This window comes from Phacochoerus africanus, chromosome 2, assembly GCF_016906955.1.
Source record: "Phacochoerus africanus isolate WHEZ1 chromosome 2, ROS_Pafr_v1, whole genome shotgun sequence".
Taxonomy (NCBI): Eukaryota; Metazoa; Chordata; class Mammalia; order Artiodactyla; family Suidae; genus Phacochoerus; species Phacochoerus africanus.
This window is the reverse complement of record NC_062545.1, coordinates 44,445,197-44,463,923: the sequence shown is the minus strand read 5'-3', so window position 1 is coordinate 44,463,923 and position 18,727 is coordinate 44,445,197. Positions and strand designations below refer to the sequence as shown.

General features: G+C 38.3%; 1 protein-coding gene across 1 annotated transcript in view; it reads right to left on the bottom strand.

Moving 5' to 3' along the window:
* The window catches only part of ROS1 (ROS proto-oncogene 1, receptor tyrosine kinase), a 122,374-nt gene that overhangs the window by 35,324 nt on the left and 68,323 nt on the right, over positions 1–18,727 (bottom strand). The window contains exons 27-34 of the mRNA XM_047759759.1: positions 17,637–17,816; positions 15,823–16,025; positions 14,169–14,313; positions 13,167–13,399; positions 12,880–13,056; positions 6,350–6,518; positions 5,074–5,191; positions 1,693–1,883 (exon numbers count right to left, since the gene is read on the bottom strand). Of these exons, the coding sequence (XP_047615715.1) occupies positions 1,693–1,883; positions 5,074–5,191; positions 6,350–6,518; positions 12,880–13,056; positions 13,167–13,399; positions 14,169–14,313; positions 15,823–16,025; positions 17,637–17,816 (1,416 nt within the window). The remainder of the gene's footprint in view (positions 1–1,692; positions 1,884–5,073; positions 5,192–6,349; positions 6,519–12,879; positions 13,057–13,166; positions 13,400–14,168; positions 14,314–15,822; positions 16,026–17,636; positions 17,817–18,727) is intronic.

The following is an 18,727-nucleotide window of genomic DNA, read 5'->3' as shown; positions in this document are numbered from 1 at the left end:
TTAGCAAGCCATTTATTAAAGCACTGGTAGCTTGAGATCATCCATGGTGAGTACCTTCGCTAATGCAGTTTTCAAACCTGAAATGCTCTCACCACTCCTCTTCATTTCTAAAAGCCCAGTTTGAGGTTCCACATCCTCAGGGAAATTTACACCAAGAGAAATCAAAATCAATGTTATCTTCTTTTTTTTTTTCTAATGATCTGGTTTACCAATCAATCATTGGAATATACCCACTCCATCTTCTACTTTAAAATGGCTGAGGAAACAAGTATAATCTTTTTAATGAATTTGGGACAAAGAAATGTCAGTCTTCATGTATGATATGGTTGGGAGTATTATTTCTTCTTTTACATCTTCATATACATTTAATTCTATGAGTATGAACTGAGGGGTATAAACATGAAAACATGGTACCTACTCAAGTAGTTTAGTTGAGCAGAGGATATAAACATATGGACCAGAACTTGGCAAACCATGGCATGTAGGCCACACCTGGCCACAGCCTGATTTTGTACTGTCCGTGAACTAGGAAAAAATTTTACATTATAAAAATATTATTTGAAAAAGAAGATACTACAGAGATCAAATGTAGCCCACAAAGCCTAAAATATTTACTATTTGGTTCTTTTCAGGAGGTTTGCTGAGCTCTTATCCTGAAAACTAACCCTAATACAAATAAGAATGATATAAGTTTTCTATAGGATAATGGGTATTTATTAGTATACATATATATTTATGTATATAAAATGCAATAGTTTATTTTGCCTAAGGAGGAGCAGTTAAGCAACACAATGAGTTCATTTTAAGTTAGGACTTGAAGGATTAGGGGAATTTCAAGTGACAGAAAGTGAGAAAAAGGAAATCCCAGCTATGGGAAAATGTCAGGTGAGGTGAGCCTATATTCTAGGCTGAAGAAAACAAAGGCTGAGGACTTAGTGTCATGAAAGTTTTTTTTTACCAGGCTGATAAGGCTCAAGCATAAGGATAAATAAGAGGAAACCATAATTGGAGGGCAAATCATGGAAGGCCTTAAATGCCACAGAAAGTTTGCATTTGATTCTGAAGGCAGTAAGTGGAGAGGCAGTTCAAGCATTTCAGAGAGAAGTGAAGTGATCCAATGTGTGCTTCAGCTAGATTAACTGTCAGCAGTAGGATTAAGCCAAGAGCACAGGCAAGGAATGGTAGTTTAAATGAGGAAAGCCAAAGTAGAACTAGGAAGAAGAGAACACACGAGGCAGAAATCAAGATGATAAAATCAGCAGAACCTGGTGACTGAAGGGAGGGAAAAATCAAATACGGTACTGAGACTTCCAGCCCATGTGATTAGAAAGATAATGTATTATAGACGAAAATAGGCTACTCAGTGGAAGATGTAGAGTTTCAGGCCTGTTGTGTAGCGAATGAGAATACCAAGAACAGGATAATAAGGCTGCAGACACCCTTGGAAGCTCATCTAGGAGCATGGGTTTGTGTGATGGGCATTAAGGATTAAATGATTATTACTGAGCAGTAAAATGACATGCTGCTATTGAAATTTTAGGAAGAACACATCAGATGAAGTGAATAGTTCAATACTCTGGATGATAGTTTGGTGAAATTATACAGTCACCAATTTACTGCTAATGTTAATAATTCACTTATTTCCGAACCCTTGTATAATAAATTAATACGTAGACAGACGCAGTAACATACCTCCAACCAATATAATATCGTCACTGATTCCACTATATTCACCAAACCCCAGATTATTTACAGCTACTACTCTGAACTGAAATGTTCCTTTCAGGTTTTTGGACTTCCATAGGCAAAGGCTACTGCACGAGCCATTAAATGCCATCCTCCACATTAAATTCTGGTTCTGTGAGACATTTGAAGTGCCCTTTCTGCAAAAGAAAGAGCAAGATCACAAACATAGGACATATTCAAGACAATATATGTGTTATTTCCAGATGCGCATATATCATTTTAATGACAGAACTCCAGAGTGTCTCCTATTGCACACTTTGCCCTTGATCTCATTCCTCTCACATGGTTTGGCTACAGAACATAGCAGAGTCTTATAAAGTCATCCCAGCAATGCATGGAGCCAACCAACTTAGCCCATCTGGAAAATTATGCATAATCAATGGCCAAGAGAAAACTGAAGATCCTTTCTCTACTATTAGAGTGTGCAGACTTTCTCCAGAATTCCAAACACATAAGACAATTATTTCATAATTTTTAACAGGGAATTTTTTTTCTTAATTTTGTCTCTTATGCTCTCTGTAATTAACAGATACCATGTCTGGATAAAATAGAGAACATAACACTAATAGAGAAGATATAATAGTTTGGTTACCAAAGTTATCATTATATCTGAGATTCCAAGGTTCATTGCTTCCATTTATATTGGCCTTCACTCTACCTCAAAGTTAACCTTCACTATTCTTCATATAAAACTGGAAAAATAACAAGAGCTGGGGTCAAAAGACATGATTGAAATGACTTTTAACAGGACTGAAGGCAATTTCAAGGCCTTCCAATTACATCTTTTCTGACGATAAACTTTTCAAGTCTGAAATTTTTCAGGTCATAGCAGTTTTAGGACTTGGTTCCAACTGAGAGTAAACTTGAGGATAAGTAACAGAAGCCAGTTCTGCTCCTCTTAAGTAGTTGTTCTGAAAGAGCACCAAGGACAGTGAGGGCTGAGCCTCCCAGGGACATGGAATCAGCAAGAATATCAGAGGGACCAGGACAGCAGGGATGATCATAAATGTTACCAGGAGCTAAGTGTCCCTGCAACCATCCTAAGTAAAGCTGTAAAGCAGCATTTTTTTACATTGTGTGAAGTCTTAGGTTGGACCTTGGCAATTTCATTTTTCAATCCAAAACACTCTGATCCAAAAGAAAGAGATTCTTAAAAATGTATAAAGTGGCTCTTCACAAATATTGGCCATTGAAGAAGAGAAGAAAGAATTCTGATATTGGTTGAGCACCCTCTATTTATCACACACCATACTGGGACTTTTCATATGTTGTTTCACTTCATTGAATCCTCACAACAACCTAAAGAGGTCGATAGTATCATTCCATTTTACAGAGGAGAAAACTTAAGTTCAAAAAGGGAATCAAGCAAGGATTTAAACACAGGCTATGGGAGTTCCCGTTGTGGCTCAGTAGTTAACAAATCCGACTAGGAACCATGAGGTTGCAGGTTTGATCCTCGGCCTTGCTCAGTGGGTTAAGGATCTGGTGAGCTGTGGTGTAGGTCGCAGACACAGCTCGGATCTGGCTTTGCTGTGGCTGTAGTGTAGGCTGGTGGCTACAGCTCTGATTTGACCCCTAGCCTGGGAACCTCCATGTGCCATGGGAACGGCCCAAGAAATGGCAAAAAATAATAATAATAATAAATATAAATAAATAAATAAATAAATAACAAACACAGGCTGTGTAACAGAGTGAATACTGTCTCCCCAAAATTCATGCTACCCAGACCCAGTGAATGTGACCTTGTTTGAAAATAGGATCTTTTCAGATGTAATCAAGTCCAGACAAGGTCATACTGGATTAGGGTGGGCCCTAAATCCAATGACCAGTGCCCTCTTAAGAAGAGGAAAATTTGGACACAGACACACAAGGAGAATATCATGTGATGATAAAGCTAGAGACTGGAATGATCCATCTACAAACCAAGGAATGCCAAGGATTACTGGCCATCAGCAGAAGCTAAGAAAAGGCAAAGAAAGATTCTTCCCTAGAATGCAATCCTGCCCACACCCTGACTTCAGACTTCCAGTCTCCAAATCTGTGAGAGAATAAATGCTCTATTGTTCTAAGTCATCCGTTGGTGGTGGCACACTGTTCCAGCTGCCCTGGGAAACTCATACAGTCTGTCCATTTCCCAAGGGCCTTCACTTTTGCACTACAATCACCACTGCACCATCAGCAAGCCTACCAGTGTGCCTTGACTGAAGAACTTATCCTGAGATACTGTGAGATACTTTGAGATAGATGATACGTGCTGCTATCTCATAGTCCCTCTCCTGAGAGTAGAGGCTTAAGGACAAGGAAATGCAGAGTATTTGTGGAGCTATGAACTTCAGGTGTTACTGAAGGGAATATACTACAGGGGTCCTAGCAAGCCCGTGGTATGGCCTGATTGACGAATATAATTGCAGTCACAGACCACCAAGAGGGTTCTGCAGGTCAGAATGTATTTCTGCACGGAAAAAAAAAAAGTAACAAAAATTTCAAGAAAGTTTCAGTTGGATACATGGCCAATGTAATTCTCTAGCCTGAGTAGGAAATTTTTTTAAGGTTATGGGAATGCCAGAGCAAGATGAATCAAAAATAGATCTAAAGCTCAAGTTGCCAGAACTATAATTATGGAAGTGACTTTCGTCCTTGGAGCTTCTTAAAAGATGGCTTCATAGTCCCGTGAGGGGAGTGTCTGTGGAATTTGGAATTCTCCCCTCAAGTTGGCATGAAATCAGCTTATTTGAGCCTGTGATGTTTCACAGAGCTCCCCATACTGGCCAGAACTGAGGTTGCATATGTTCATCAGGTTTTCATTGAAGGCACATTTTCAACCCCTGGGAACATAATGCAAACTGTAATCTTGACAATGGAGAGAGAACCCTGGGTTGCCTATACACTTCAGACCGTTTCAGATCTTGACTTAATTTTATATTCTGAAAAGTAATAGCTCATTGTCAATTCTCACTAGACTTAAACAAATTAGTATCAGAAATTTTCATGCATACCATCATCTAACATCAAACATCAGCTCAGCTTCTTAAACCAAATAGACATTAAGTAAATATTAGTTGCATGTTCAAAAGATTGAATTGTCTGCACTAACAACCAGTCATAGATTTCTGAGAAGACTGTTCATCTGCTAACTGGAGTGCCAAGGCTGACTATTTGGAATTGTGCAAGGGACATAATGATGCATGCAAAGTCCATAAACTAAGATATTTTGTGTTCATTTATAAATATATGTTCATAAATATTGTTAATTTTGGCCTAATAATACCTTACAATTAACTGCTTAGGTCTTTGTAGTTTACAAAGCACTTCTGCAAACAGACATACCTGATATCAAGGACATAGTACATAAGTCTGCTTCCATTATCATCAGCCTTCTCCCAATGTATTGAATTTTTACTCCCTTCTAGTAATTTTGGAATGCCTGGTTTACTTGGGACACCAGCTTGGAAACAAAAAAGAATCTGATTGATATGTTAGAAGTATAAAATATTCTGCATAACATCCTTCTATGGGCTATATTTACTAATAGGAAAGCCAAATACATTAAAGAAATATTCAGAAACATTCTTATACGAGTGTATATTTTTATTTTTTCATCTTAAAAAACAATTCATATTTTTAAATGAGTATCTGAAATTTTTATTAGTGACAGAGTAAATGGATTAGTGATAGGAGTAACAATATATCTTAGCTTGATATGAAATAAGTGATGCAGATAAAATATTTTTGTAAGTTTTAGAGCATTTTCCCTATTTGTTTGTTCGTTTTGGCCTCAGCTTGCAGAAGCTTGATATGGGATCTCGGTTCTTAGATCAGGGATTGACCCCAGGCCACAGTGGTGAAAGCACTGAGTCCTAACCACTAGACCACCAGGGAACCCCCTCCCTTGATTCTTGAAGAGATCAACTTTGGGTTATTGTGTATCTTTTAGAACACTAGTTAATTTAATATACTTGTTAGATTTTTTTTATTTTTAGCATCTGGTTATAGTAGTCAGTAAGTAACTACTTGAACACTCAGTGACAATGTTTTCATTTAGTTCTTATTGCAAAATATCATAGCTAGGTGGGAAATCAGAATACTGAAAGGCAAAATAATTTTGCCCAGTTCGGGTCCTGCAAGGTTAGATGAGTATTATCTCATTACTTCCTGTAAGATTCCTGCCTCTTTTCAATTTCTTGAGTCAAGCTCTACGGACAGTAATTTACTCTTTCAAGAAAAATTTCAGGGAGTTCCCGTCGTGGCTCAGCAGAAACGAATCTGACTAGTATCCATGAGGACACAGATTCAATCCCTGGCCTCACTCAGTGGGTTAAGGATCCGGTGTTGTCATGAGCTGTGGTGTAGGTTGCAGACGCAGCTCAGATCTTGCATTGCTGTGGCTGTGGTGTATCCAGGAGCTGTAGCTCCAATTTGACCCTAGCCTGGGAACCTCCATATGCTGCAGGTGTGGCCCTAAAAAGACAAAAGAAAAAAAAAAAGAAGAAGAAGAAAAGAAAAAAAGAAAGAAAAATTTCAACCTCCAGAATTCATGAAATAAGCAATAAGTAAAGAATTGAGAAGCGTCTAGGGTTTTCTGAGCATTGAGTATGTTACTTACGCTTAGTCTTAAAGCTCTCTGGGAGTGAGGTGCTGTTTTCTCCTGTGCTGTACACCACCACTACTCGGACATTATAGGAGGTATAAGGCTGCAGAGCTGTGATGTTGCAGATATAAGCAGGACCTTGGCTACACAAAGCTTTAACATGGTAAAACTCATTGTGCTTCCACTAGAAAAAGAAGTCTCAATTAACATGTTTGTTTCTTTAAGAACTTCTTAAACATGGAAATTCAAAAACCTGCAGCAAGCAATTAAAACTTAAAGTTGGCTTTCTATTAAAAAATAAGAGTTTCTTTATGAGTGTTCGGTCCCAAACGTTATCCCCACTACCGATGGCCATTTTATTCCTTTCTGACAAGGTGTAACTGACTTGAATGTTGGTCCTTAGAATGAGCCCAAGGTGGAACATGTACCTCTGACTATATACCATCAAGGAAGATTCAGAACCTGAATTCCTGTTATCCCTAATCATAGGCATCTTTATCAAATTAGGATGACCCAAATGCAGATTCACAGATGAGGGCAATGATGGATCAATTCAAGGATATTTTCAATTCCACAGATTTGCTAATTTCAAAATAAAAATATTTTTACATATTTTGATTCGATGAAGAAGTCCACAGTGACTTATAAATGTAAACATTTAGTTTTTCCTCCCAAACCCTCTTTAGACATCTAACCAACATTCCTTATGTTTATACATAGGAAACCTAGTTCCCTAAAAGAAAGAATTTTTGCCTACCATCACTCAGCCACTAAGTAGCAAGGTTAAATATAGGAAATGTTACTTTCATTCCACTGAATCTCAAATTATAGCTATGTTAAATTTCTTTCTTTGTAACACTGCTTTTTTAAAAAAAAAAATCTATTTGTTTGGACCCTTAATATCTTATTTGAAAATGATGATTTTTTTTTCCTATGTGCATAGGAAAAGACAGAGGATGTGGCATTTTGTCAAGGGTTCTTAGTGTATTTTCCCCAGTAGAGTTTCCTAAGAAGGTCAGTTTCCATAAATAAACCTTACTTTACATCTCCTTTTTCATTTAGCGCTCACAAGGTCACATCATTTCATTGGATGGGCACCTTGTTGTAGTTTTCTATTCAGTTAGAAATGATTATAGCACCTTCAGGAAGCAGACCTACCTTGTTACAGAAAGAAAGAGGAACAGAAGGAATGAAAAACAAAACCAGAAATGCTGATGTCAGGAACATTGCTTGTTAAATTCATAAATTTATCATTCCCACTGAGACAAACAGCCTAATGAAACAGATGCACTAGATCCGTAATATGTACTCCCACCCTTCTGAGAGAGAGAGAGAGAGAGAGAGAGAGAGAGAGAGAGAGAGAGAGAGAGAGAGAGAGAGACAAAGAGAGAAAGTGAGAGAGAGAGAGAGATGTTGACTCCTGGCTCAAAAGCCTTAGCCCTTTGGGGTCCTACCTCCTTAATGATCTATAAGTGAATAGTCTAGATGGACCAACATTCCACACCATCCAGAAATTATCAGAGCTCCTTGGAATGTCGGGGAGATGTTTGACCAAGGATATTGCTAGAAAACTATGGAGTATTGGCCTCACCACAGCAGACCATCAACTTGGGCAGACCATCAACTTGGAGAGATGACACAGGCTACCCCAGTAAATCACCAGGGAGTTTGGACCTTCCATTCATCAGAAGCCAACAAGAGCAGGAGAGGCTAGCACTGGGGATTTTCAAAGTATTTGGCCAAGTGTGTGGGGAAAATGGTGCAGACTATGGTGTCTCAGAGTCTGGAACCTCAGAAATGTTTGGTTCTGTTGGGGATTACCCTCAACAACTGAGAAAAACACAATTTTTTTCAATTTGCTTTTTAGGGCCACACCTGCAACATATGGAAGTTCCCTGGCTAGGAGTCGAATTGGAGCCTCAGCTGCCAGGCTATACCACAGCCACAGCAACTCAGGATCCTTAACCCACTGAGTGAGGCCAGGGATCGAACCCGCATCCTTGTAGAAACTAGTCAGGTTTGTTACCGCTGAGCCACAACAGGAACTTCTGAGAAAAACACAATTTTAATGAAATTCCATGAAAAATATTGTTTGTTTCTCTTTGATCTTAAATTGCCTGTGTTCTTCTGTACACTATTGTGATTAAGAATCTATGGAATTTAAGATCTAGATAATTTAGCCTTGTGCTCTAAATCCCTCATTTTTCCATGTAAGGAAAAGCCAAGCCTGGAAGTTTATACTTTTCTCCTTTCCTTTCTAAAGAAAAGATTCAATAAAATCCATGTATTCACCCTCGTCACTCACCCCTCAGAGTTTCATTGTGGAGTTATAGGGCCATTCCTAGCTGTCCTATCATCATGAGGTAGGTTCAAGTTGCTCAAAAAAATAGAACTTTCTGACTAGATGTCATCACCAGCACATGGCCTTCAGCTGTGCTCATCGGGTAGTACTTATAGATGGTCACACATGTAGAAATTACACTATCTTCCATTTTCAGCTTCATGATTTCCTAAGTGGTCTGTATAGAACCTATACTAAGCAAGTGTAGAGAAGTTCTGAAACAAAAGCATCACATGAAAGTCATGAGGCATCCAAATAGGAAGAGAAGAGGTAAAACTGTCACTGTATGCAGATGACATGACACTATATATAGAAAACCCCAAGGACTCAAACCAAAAACTACTTGAATTGATCAACAAATTCAGCAAAGTAGCAGGATATAAGATTAACATTCAGAAATCAGTCACATTTCTGTATAAAAACAATGAAATATTAAAAAAGGAATACGGAAATAAAATACCTTTTAAAATTGCACCCCAAAAAATCAAAGACCTGGGAATACACCTGACCAAGGAGGTAAAAGACTTATATGCCAAGAACTATAAAACATTAATCAAGGACATTAAAGAAGATGTAAAGAAATGGAAAGATACTCCATGCTCATGGGCAGGAAAAATTAACATTGTAAAAATGGCCATGCTACCCAAAGCAATCGACAGATTCAATGCAATCCCTATCAAAGTACACATGACATTTTTCACAGAACTAGAACAAACAATCCAAAAATTTATATGGAACCACAAAAGACCCAGAATTGCCAAAGCAATTCTGAGGAACAAAAACCAAGCAGGAGGCATCGCTCTCCCAGACTTCAGGCAATATTACAAAGCCACAGTCATCAAGACAGTGTGCTACTGGTACCAAAACAGACAGACAGACAGACCAATGGAACAGAATAGAGAACCCAGAAATAAACCCAGACACCTATGGTCAATTAATCTTTGACAAAGGAGGCAAGAACACAAAGTGGGGGAAAAAAAACAGTCTTTGCAGCAAGTATTGCTGGGAAACCTGGACAGCTGCATGCAAATCAATGAAACTAGAACACACCCCCTCACACCATGCACCAAAATAAACTCAAACTGGCTGAAAGACTTAAATATAAGACAAGACACCATCAAGCTCCTGGAAGAGAACACAGGCAAAACATGCTCTGACATCAACCTTACAAATGTTTTCTCAGGTCAGTCTCCCAAAGCAACAGAAAATAACAGCAAAAATAAACCGATGGGACCTCATCCAGCTGACGAGCTTTTGCACAGCAAAGGAAACCACAAAGAAAACAAAAAGACAACTTACAGAATGGGACAAAATACTTTCAAATGATGCAACTGACAAGGGCTTAGGCTCTAAAATATACAAACAGCTTATACAACTCGACAGCAAAAAAGCCAACAGCCCCATTGAAAAAATGAGCAAAACACCCGAATAGACAGTTCTCCAAGGCAGATGTACAGATGGCCAACAAGCACATGAAAAAATGCTCAACATCCCTGATTACTAGAGAAATGGAAATCAAAACTACCATGAGATACCACCTCACACCGGTCAGAATGGCCATCATTAATAAGTCCACAAAGAACAAATGCCCAAGGGGGTGTGGAGAAAAGAGAAGCCTCCTGCACGGTTGGCGGGAATGGAAGCTGGTACCACCACTGTGGAGAACAGTATGGAGGTACCTTAGGAAACTATACATAGAACTACCATATGACCCAGCAATCCCACTCTTGGGCATATATCCAGACACAACTTCCCTTGAAAAAGACACGTGCACCTGCATGTTCATTGCAGCTCTGTTCACAACGGCCAAGACATGGAAACAACCCAAATGTCCACTGACAGATGATTGGATTGGGAAGATGTGGTATATATACACAACGGAATACTACTCAGCCGTAAAAAAGAACAAAATAATGGCATTTGCAGCAACATGGATGGAACTAGAGACTCTCATACTGAGTGAAGTAAGTCAGAAACTGACAAAGACAAATACCATATGATATCAGTTCTCTCTGGAATCTAATATATGGCACAGATGAACATTTCTTTTCTTTTCCACAGAAAAGAAAATCATGGACCTGGAGAATAGACTTGGGGTTGCCAAGGGGGAGGGAGTGGGGTGGATGGGGTGCTTGGGGTTAACAGATGCAGTCTATTGCCTTTGGAATGGATTAGCAATGAGATCCTACTGTGTAGCACTGGGAACTATGTCTGGTCACTTATGATGGAGCATGATAATGTGAGAAAAAAGAATGTATACATGTATGTGTAACTGGGTCACCATGCTATACAGTAGAAAAAAAAACTGTATTGAGGAAATAATAATTTAAAAGAAAAAGAAAAGAAGAGAAAAAAAAAAAAGTCATGAGGACTGAACTAGGTAGTCCCTGTCTGCTGTCCCTCTCCCAAACTTTGAGAAGTGGGGTGGGTGACAATGAGACATGTTCCTTACATGGATGGACCAAGCAGCCTGCCATAGTGATGAGTCAGGCCCCGAGGCTCCTCTGCCTGACTGGGGATATGTGACTCATCAAGGCGCCTGTCTGGGTCTCTAGCTTCTCGTCAGTAAAATGAGAGGCTAGAGTCATCACCTCTAAGGTCCGTCCTCATTTCACTTCTTTGATCTGGAAAAAATCTTTGCATCCTTCCCCTTGACTTCACACTGAACTGCATCAGGCTGACTTAAATGGATGTCCAAAAAGAGATGATCCTTCACTTTCTCCTATTTAAAACTTAATTTTTTATGAAATGACCATTTTTCAAATTGGCAACAAATCTTCATAAACATGCTCAATGGGAAAAGTCCAATTAAACTTTTGGACTTAACTCAGTATTCACTGTTTTGTATTTGTCATAGTTTTTATCTAAAAAGTACAAGATTACCAAAAATAGGAGTTCCCATCATGGCTCAGTGATTAACGAACCCGACTAGCAGCCATGAGGACGCAGGTTCGATCCCTGGCCTCGCTCAGTGGGTTAAGGATCTGGCATTGCCGTGAGCTGTGGTGTAGGAGGCAGACGAAACTCAGATCCCGCATTGCTGTGGCTGAGGTGTAGGCAAGCAGCTGTAGCTCCAATTCGACCCCTAGCCTGAGAACCTCCATGTGCCTCGGGTGCGGCCCTAAAAAAAAAAAAAAAAAACCAAAAAGATTACCAAAAATATTTTAAAACATCCTGGAGAGCAACTTCAGTTTTAAAGAAATGTGAAGGCAGGACTATACTGATTTTTTTTTTAAGTTCCCTCTGGACAAAACACTCCCAACCAATCTTTACAAATGTGTATATGCAAATATATAATAGTGAAAAAGGAAATATCACAATTATAAAAACTTAATAGTCTATTATGTGTATCAGTATAAAAATCAATGTAGACTTTCCTGGAAATGAATTGATTAATTGATGCATAAATTTAATAGGTATTTTTACAATGGTTAAACCATAAAGATTTTTGGATGAATAACCATTTAAAGTTTACGATCAATATCAAACTAGTATAGGATAAACTGGCTTTATATTTTATTTCTCTCCTGTTGCTATATTACTTTTAAATGGTTGAAAGAACATTTCTAAACAATACTAAGTTTATATTTATTCGCTTCTTTCATTTTTTTTCATAGAAAACACCAAATTGTTATGGACTTTAAACTAGAGGACCAAGCTGATAACATCTAAAGTAAGTAAAACATTATGAAACCAGTGAGCCATAACTTATACCCTACTTATGGAAACTTTTAAGAGCAATTTAATCTCTCCGAGAATTTTTTCCATCAGAAATTAGTCTAGATGGCTTACTGCTTCTATCTGGAAAACCTGAATTGATGAGTGCTGACAACTATATTGCTCATTTATACAACTGAATGCCCTAGAGATATTTTTTTAAAGGCCTTCTGATTTATTCTATAGCATAAAACAAAGATTTGCATTAAAAGTGTATGGTGAGGAGTTTCCATTAATGGCTTAGCGGGTTAAGAACCCGACATAGTGTCCGTGAGGTTGCAGGTCCAATCCCTGGCCTCACTCAGTGGGTTAAGGATCTGGTGTTGCCACAAGGTGCAGTGTAGGTTGTAGATGTGGCTCAGATCTGGTGTTGCTGTGCCTATGACTGTGGCCTTAGCTGCAGCTCTGATTCGAACCCTAGCCTGGGATCTTCCATTTGCCTTGGGTGCATCCATTTAAAAAAAAATAAGTGTATGGTGAGATGTACCTTTTGGAGTTCAAACCAGAAGCTGATGAGGTTAACATTAGATGGAGCCTTCCAACCTAGTTGCAAACTCGTGTTCTCTGGAGCCAAGGCATAAGGTTTCTTTGGTGTGTCAAACGTTTCAACAGTGACAGGCTGACTCTCTGCACACCACATTTCCTCAGCATGGCAGGCCAGAATCTTTTTGTTAAAAACAAACAAACAAACAAACAAACAAAAAAAACTGCTTAACCTTTCTTGAACCTTGCACTTGAGAATGGCAGTGAAAGTACCCAATACACTCACCGTACCTTTAACACATAAAGTTTTCCACCAGACAGTCTAGTAACAAGGAGAGAGAGCCTTCCATTTGGATATTCACTTGGCCTGAGTGGAGTCTCGGGAACTGAAGCCAGGTGCGAGATTGCCACCTGATAGCGGACCAACTCTTTAGGTCCGTTTGGCTTGTGAGATTCTCTCCAGGATATAACAAGGCTGGTGTCTGACTGCACAGTTGTGTTAATGAGCTCAACTGCCTCTGGTACTGAAATAAATAGCAACGCACAATAAGTGATGTTGCAACAGCACTGAAAGATGGAAAGAAGTAATGGAGTCTTGGTTGAGGAATAAGCATATCATGTGAGCAGAATGAATGACAGATGTTCTGAAGGAAAGCCAGCCTCTTATGTAACACTAAGTTAACAGACTGCCTGAAAGGCTCTTGCTTATTTTTGCCTAATAACTGAATCATTCTCTGACTCCAGCTCAAGGATATGGCCAATGATGATGAGTAACCCAATTCAGGTGAGTTTTGTGAATGCCATCAGCAACCTGTGAAAGAAATGACATCCACTCATAATAACCGCCACCTCTTAAAACACCTGTATAGATTCTAGATCCATTTTCTTTAAGGCAATGATGTTATATTACTTTACATCTCAGTCGCCACGGTAAAATTCTCAAAGAGAAAAGACTTGGCTTTCCTAGGTCTCACCACATGGACAGAGACTGATAAACACACAGGAAGAGAGTGACACTCTGTGGTGAATCCAAAGAATGTGTTTCCAGTCACCCAGAAGTGATCATGTTTTGCCTTATGGTTGCTTTTTCATTTTGGTGGGATATTATCCATCATCTTCTGGTGTTAGGATAAGGATTATGCCATCAGACTATTCCACAAGTACATTTTTCTTTTAAGCTTTAAAATCTCACATAAAGATTACTTAGCATCCAGATAAAAACTAATGGAGGCATACACATCACAAGTATTGCAAAATTCCGCTCTAGAAACCCACACCACACCCATAACTCACCTCCACTTTTAGTTTTTCCCCAGATCTCTTTTCCCAGAGGTAATTGTTCCAAAGGATCTGAATAATAATTCTTTACAGCTATCTGTATCATATATGTTGAAAATGGTTGTAAACCTTCAATAAGGGCTATACTCTCCTGAAATTCCTGTAATTAATTTTAAAAAAATCAATGTCTGATTCTTATTTTTTGCACAAATGAGAATTTAATTAAAGAGAGAAAAAAACTAAAATACTCAAAAAGTTAATTAATTTTTCAGTCTTGCATCATGAGTGACAATGTTCACTGTCCTAGTCTGCCCAGACCTGAGTAGTTTAATGTCTCCAGGAATAAATGCCAAATGATTGGCAACCCTCAGTCAATTCTGTGACATAGTCATTTCACGTAGAAAGCAAAATTCCCAGAGGAAGATACTATCTCATTAGCAGCACATTAGAAATTCACAAGAAAGTATTATAACGATGTGACATAAGTGAACATGATAAAAGATGAAGCTACATCGATCATTCTTAGAAATAAAGTTTAAGAAACTAAAAACGCTTTCCTTAGACCAGTGGTTCTCAACTTTGGAATCATCTGGGACATTTTAAGAAAATACTGATGCCTGGGTCCCACCCTCAGAGATTCTGATTGTACTGGTCTGACGGGAAGCATGCGCTCAGATATTTTAAAAGCTTCAATGTGCCAAGGTTGAGAACCACTCACTGCCTTTGACTATATTAATCAGTGTGAAGACAGTAAGATAGGTTAGCTCTATTAAGAGAAATGTCCAATGCAGCAGCCCTATCTTGGTCAGCCAAATGACCCAATCTGTCTCTGAAACAACTCCCCTTAGAAATGTGTAAATAAAGGTTAAAATGGACAAAATTTTAAAATAAATAAATAAATATCTTTTTCAAAAAAAATAGTTAAAGGAAGTAACAAGAACCAGGTGTACTTCCTAGAAAAATATATAGTACTTAATGTCCAAAAGATGAGAGTCAATTTCACCTCTTAACTTGATTAAATAATAAGCACAAAGAAATGTACTGGATACATATGATCTCATCACAAGAACAACTGGAACACCAGTGCTAATAATGGAATGAGTTGTGTCCATTCATTCATTAAAGAAATATCTAGTGAATACCTACACAAGGGTGCTAAGAACTGTGCTAGATGCTAGGAAAACAATGATGAATAAAAACAGACATAGTCCCTGCATAATAGGACACTTCACAACATATAGAAAATAAACAAAATACATTGTACAATTTCTATATTAGCTATATGCTGCAGAGGAGAGGTATACAATAATGTCCTGTCTAATTCACTTCTTACCCCCTCAGTATGTCGGAGAGGCCACAAAAACTGTTTATATCACTTCCTGGGGATAATTAGATAATCGCAGAGGGCAGCAAACTTGGATCTTTCAAGACACTCAGTAAACAGTTACTATAAGGCAATCTATTGACTGGTTAGAGTTAATACACTTCCTTGAAGCTTAACTTACTCTAGACAAGAGGACTAGAATACAGGATGTTTTGATAAATCAGCTGTAAAGGTTTGCACAAGAGCGTGTTTCAGAACATAATACAGAAAATACAGTGGCTGAGAATTTTATAGTCAAAAAAGGGCATCCTGTGAAAAGACAAAGACAATCGGCTCCAATCTTACCAGCATTCTATCTTTCAGTCTAGAGCTGTTTTTCTTGCCACCGACTTCTTTGTAATAAACCAGGTATGTAGGAGTGGGGCTGGTGATGCCATCCCACGTGAGATTTGTCCTGGCAGGTGGAAGTCTGATTGTGAGGCTGGTGTTAGTGGTGTTGAGTATAGTTGGCTCTGAAATATCTGAAGCTAGAGACAGATATGCTCTATCTAAAATAATAATGAAAAAGATTAAACATATCACACAAGAGAAACAGCAGATTTATCTAACATCAAGGGTAATAACATCTTTTAGTTCTATTTAATTGATAAGGTGTGATATATAAGAGTGTTTAAAATTTGTTCAAAACAGGAACACAGTTTTGGTTTTTTCGTTTGTTTTTTTCTTCTACATTTTGAAGATGTTAAGTGCCTCAGAAATAGAAAGCAAAGTAACTGGTAATTCTCAAAATTTCCGGCAGATGGAGCTAAAGTACCCCTTACTAACATACCTAGACCGTAGCAAAATAAGTTGGTCTTTTTTTATCTTGAAGAAAGTAATGAGAGCATTATATCAATCATATTTTTAATGAATTCCAATTATTAAAAATGATGCTATATTTAGGACTTTTATTTTTAGGGACACGCATATGTATTCAATTTCAAACAGATAGTGCGTGGACCTTTTAAATCTCTTCAGTGAATTGTTTTACCGAAAGATACTCTCTGCTTATTTTTAAATTCTTTTTTTCATAATGTATTTTATAACCGAACACATTTAATCAAAGAGAGTTTGTTCTATTCATTTCTTTCTCTCTCTAAGAGGGAACTATACTTAACTTAGAATGACATTATGACTTTAATGAAAGAGAGCACTTGAGGAAAAAACTCAGAAACCACTCTAGGTTTGAATGTCATCCATGAGGCTATGGTAGTGCTGTTTTTGTTTTGGGTTGATTGGTTTTTATATTTCAAACTCTTTTTATAGCAAAAAAGATATAGTCAGTTCTACCATAATATGATACATACATTCCTAAAAGTCACTGCATTATATAAAATTATACAATAAAATCCAGAGGGTTTGTGGAGAAAGTAGTTAGGGGCACAACACTAAAAAAAAACTTCATGAGTAACACATAAAACAAAAAAGATAGAAGGAATAAAAATGGTAGCACAAATGTACACATGTTAAATGGTTGCCATACATGGAGTTCCCGTCGTGGCTCAGTGGTAAACGAATCCGACTAGGAACCATGAGGTTACAAATTCGATCCCTGGCGTTGGGTTAAGGATCCGGCATTGCCGTGAGCTGTGGTGTAGGTCGCAGACGCGGCTCTGATCCCACACTGCTGTGGCTGGCAATCTCCATATGCCACGGGAGGGGCCCAAGAAATGGCAAAAAGACAAAAAATAAAAAATAAATAAATAAATGGTTGACATACATAATACTCTGATAAAAAAGGCATTTTTACAATGAAAAAGATCTGAATTTTTATGCAGTGCTTTTTAACACCACTGGGAGTCTGAAATATCATCAGAGGAAAAAGACAGAAAGAGGGGAAATTATGGGATTAAGAAGAAAAGGAGGACGGAGAAAGAATGACAGGACAAGGGTCTCCCATGTCTGAAGTGGCCTGCCACAGCCCAAGCCACATATACACCTAGAGATAAAGTGTGACCCGGGGCAAATGCAAGCACAGTGTGCACCAAATCCTGACCGTCTGGAGCAATGCTGAGAACACAACAAAATAGGTGAGGGACAGCGCTGGAGAAGGAGATATTATGAGATTTTTCTGACTCTAAACTGGGAAAACAAATTGATTAAGAATGTGACTTTCTTACCCGGAAAAGGCTGTAGAACTGAACTGTAAACCAAGATATGCTTACTCCTTAAGGCCTCCACATGAGAGAGGATGGCCCCATTGCTTTTCTGTGCTTGATAAATCTGTGTGCTGTCCTTTGCTGTGGAAATCCAATAGAGGAATGCCCCATCCACAGCTAAGCTAACAAGATTTTGTCCTGCTGATGAGAAACATAAAGAACATAAAGAATAAAATACGTATCTGATGTTTTCTACTCTAAGCAATACGTGCAGTCCTTTTCCTGTAGCATAACCACTGAATTCTGAATCTTTCTATTATTTCACAATGAAAAAATAAAACTTTTATTTTATGTCATTAGCCTGAGGATTTACAGATATTTTCTCATCTTAGCTCTATATCAAGCCAACAAAGCAAATATTATTAGTGGCCTCATTTTGTACAAGTGGAAACTGAGGCTTAGAGGGGTTAAATAATCCCTTCAAGGCCACACACGGGCAGAGCCAGGATTTAAAGTTTACCTGTGGAATCCCCTTCCCCTTGATGTCTCCTCTTAGTGATTTTCTGTCCACCAGCTCCCTCCCTCGGCTGGTTGGCCGAAACCCGCCAGCCGTCTTTGTTGTATTTGGAGTTTAGCACATCTCTCTCCCCTATTGCAATATTGCAACAGTCTTGAAGTCTTCCTTACCATTTCACCAGGTGTCAGAATGATTCTTCTTTAGCATCTGATACATAAGCATTATCTAAGGGGCCACAATCTTATAGGTATAGAACTGGTCAGTCTTTCATGAATCCAAAGTTGAAATCCATAGTCCCCAAAAATCAGAAAATTGATTGATTTAGAGATCATTTCTCTGACATAACTTGGGAAGAAATCCCCTCTAGAAAAACAGCCTTGTTTGACAACATGTTTGTAAAACAATTTACTGCCTTATTAGGAAGTATGTTTAATTTTTGGATGATTCTAAATATTAGATCTTTTTCTTACATTAAGCCAAAGTTTTCTCCCCATCCCTCTCATTCACTGGTCTGAGTTCTGATACATTTACAAAGAATAAGTCAATCACTTTCTACATGATGAACATTCAGCTATGTAGAGATAGTGTTCATAGC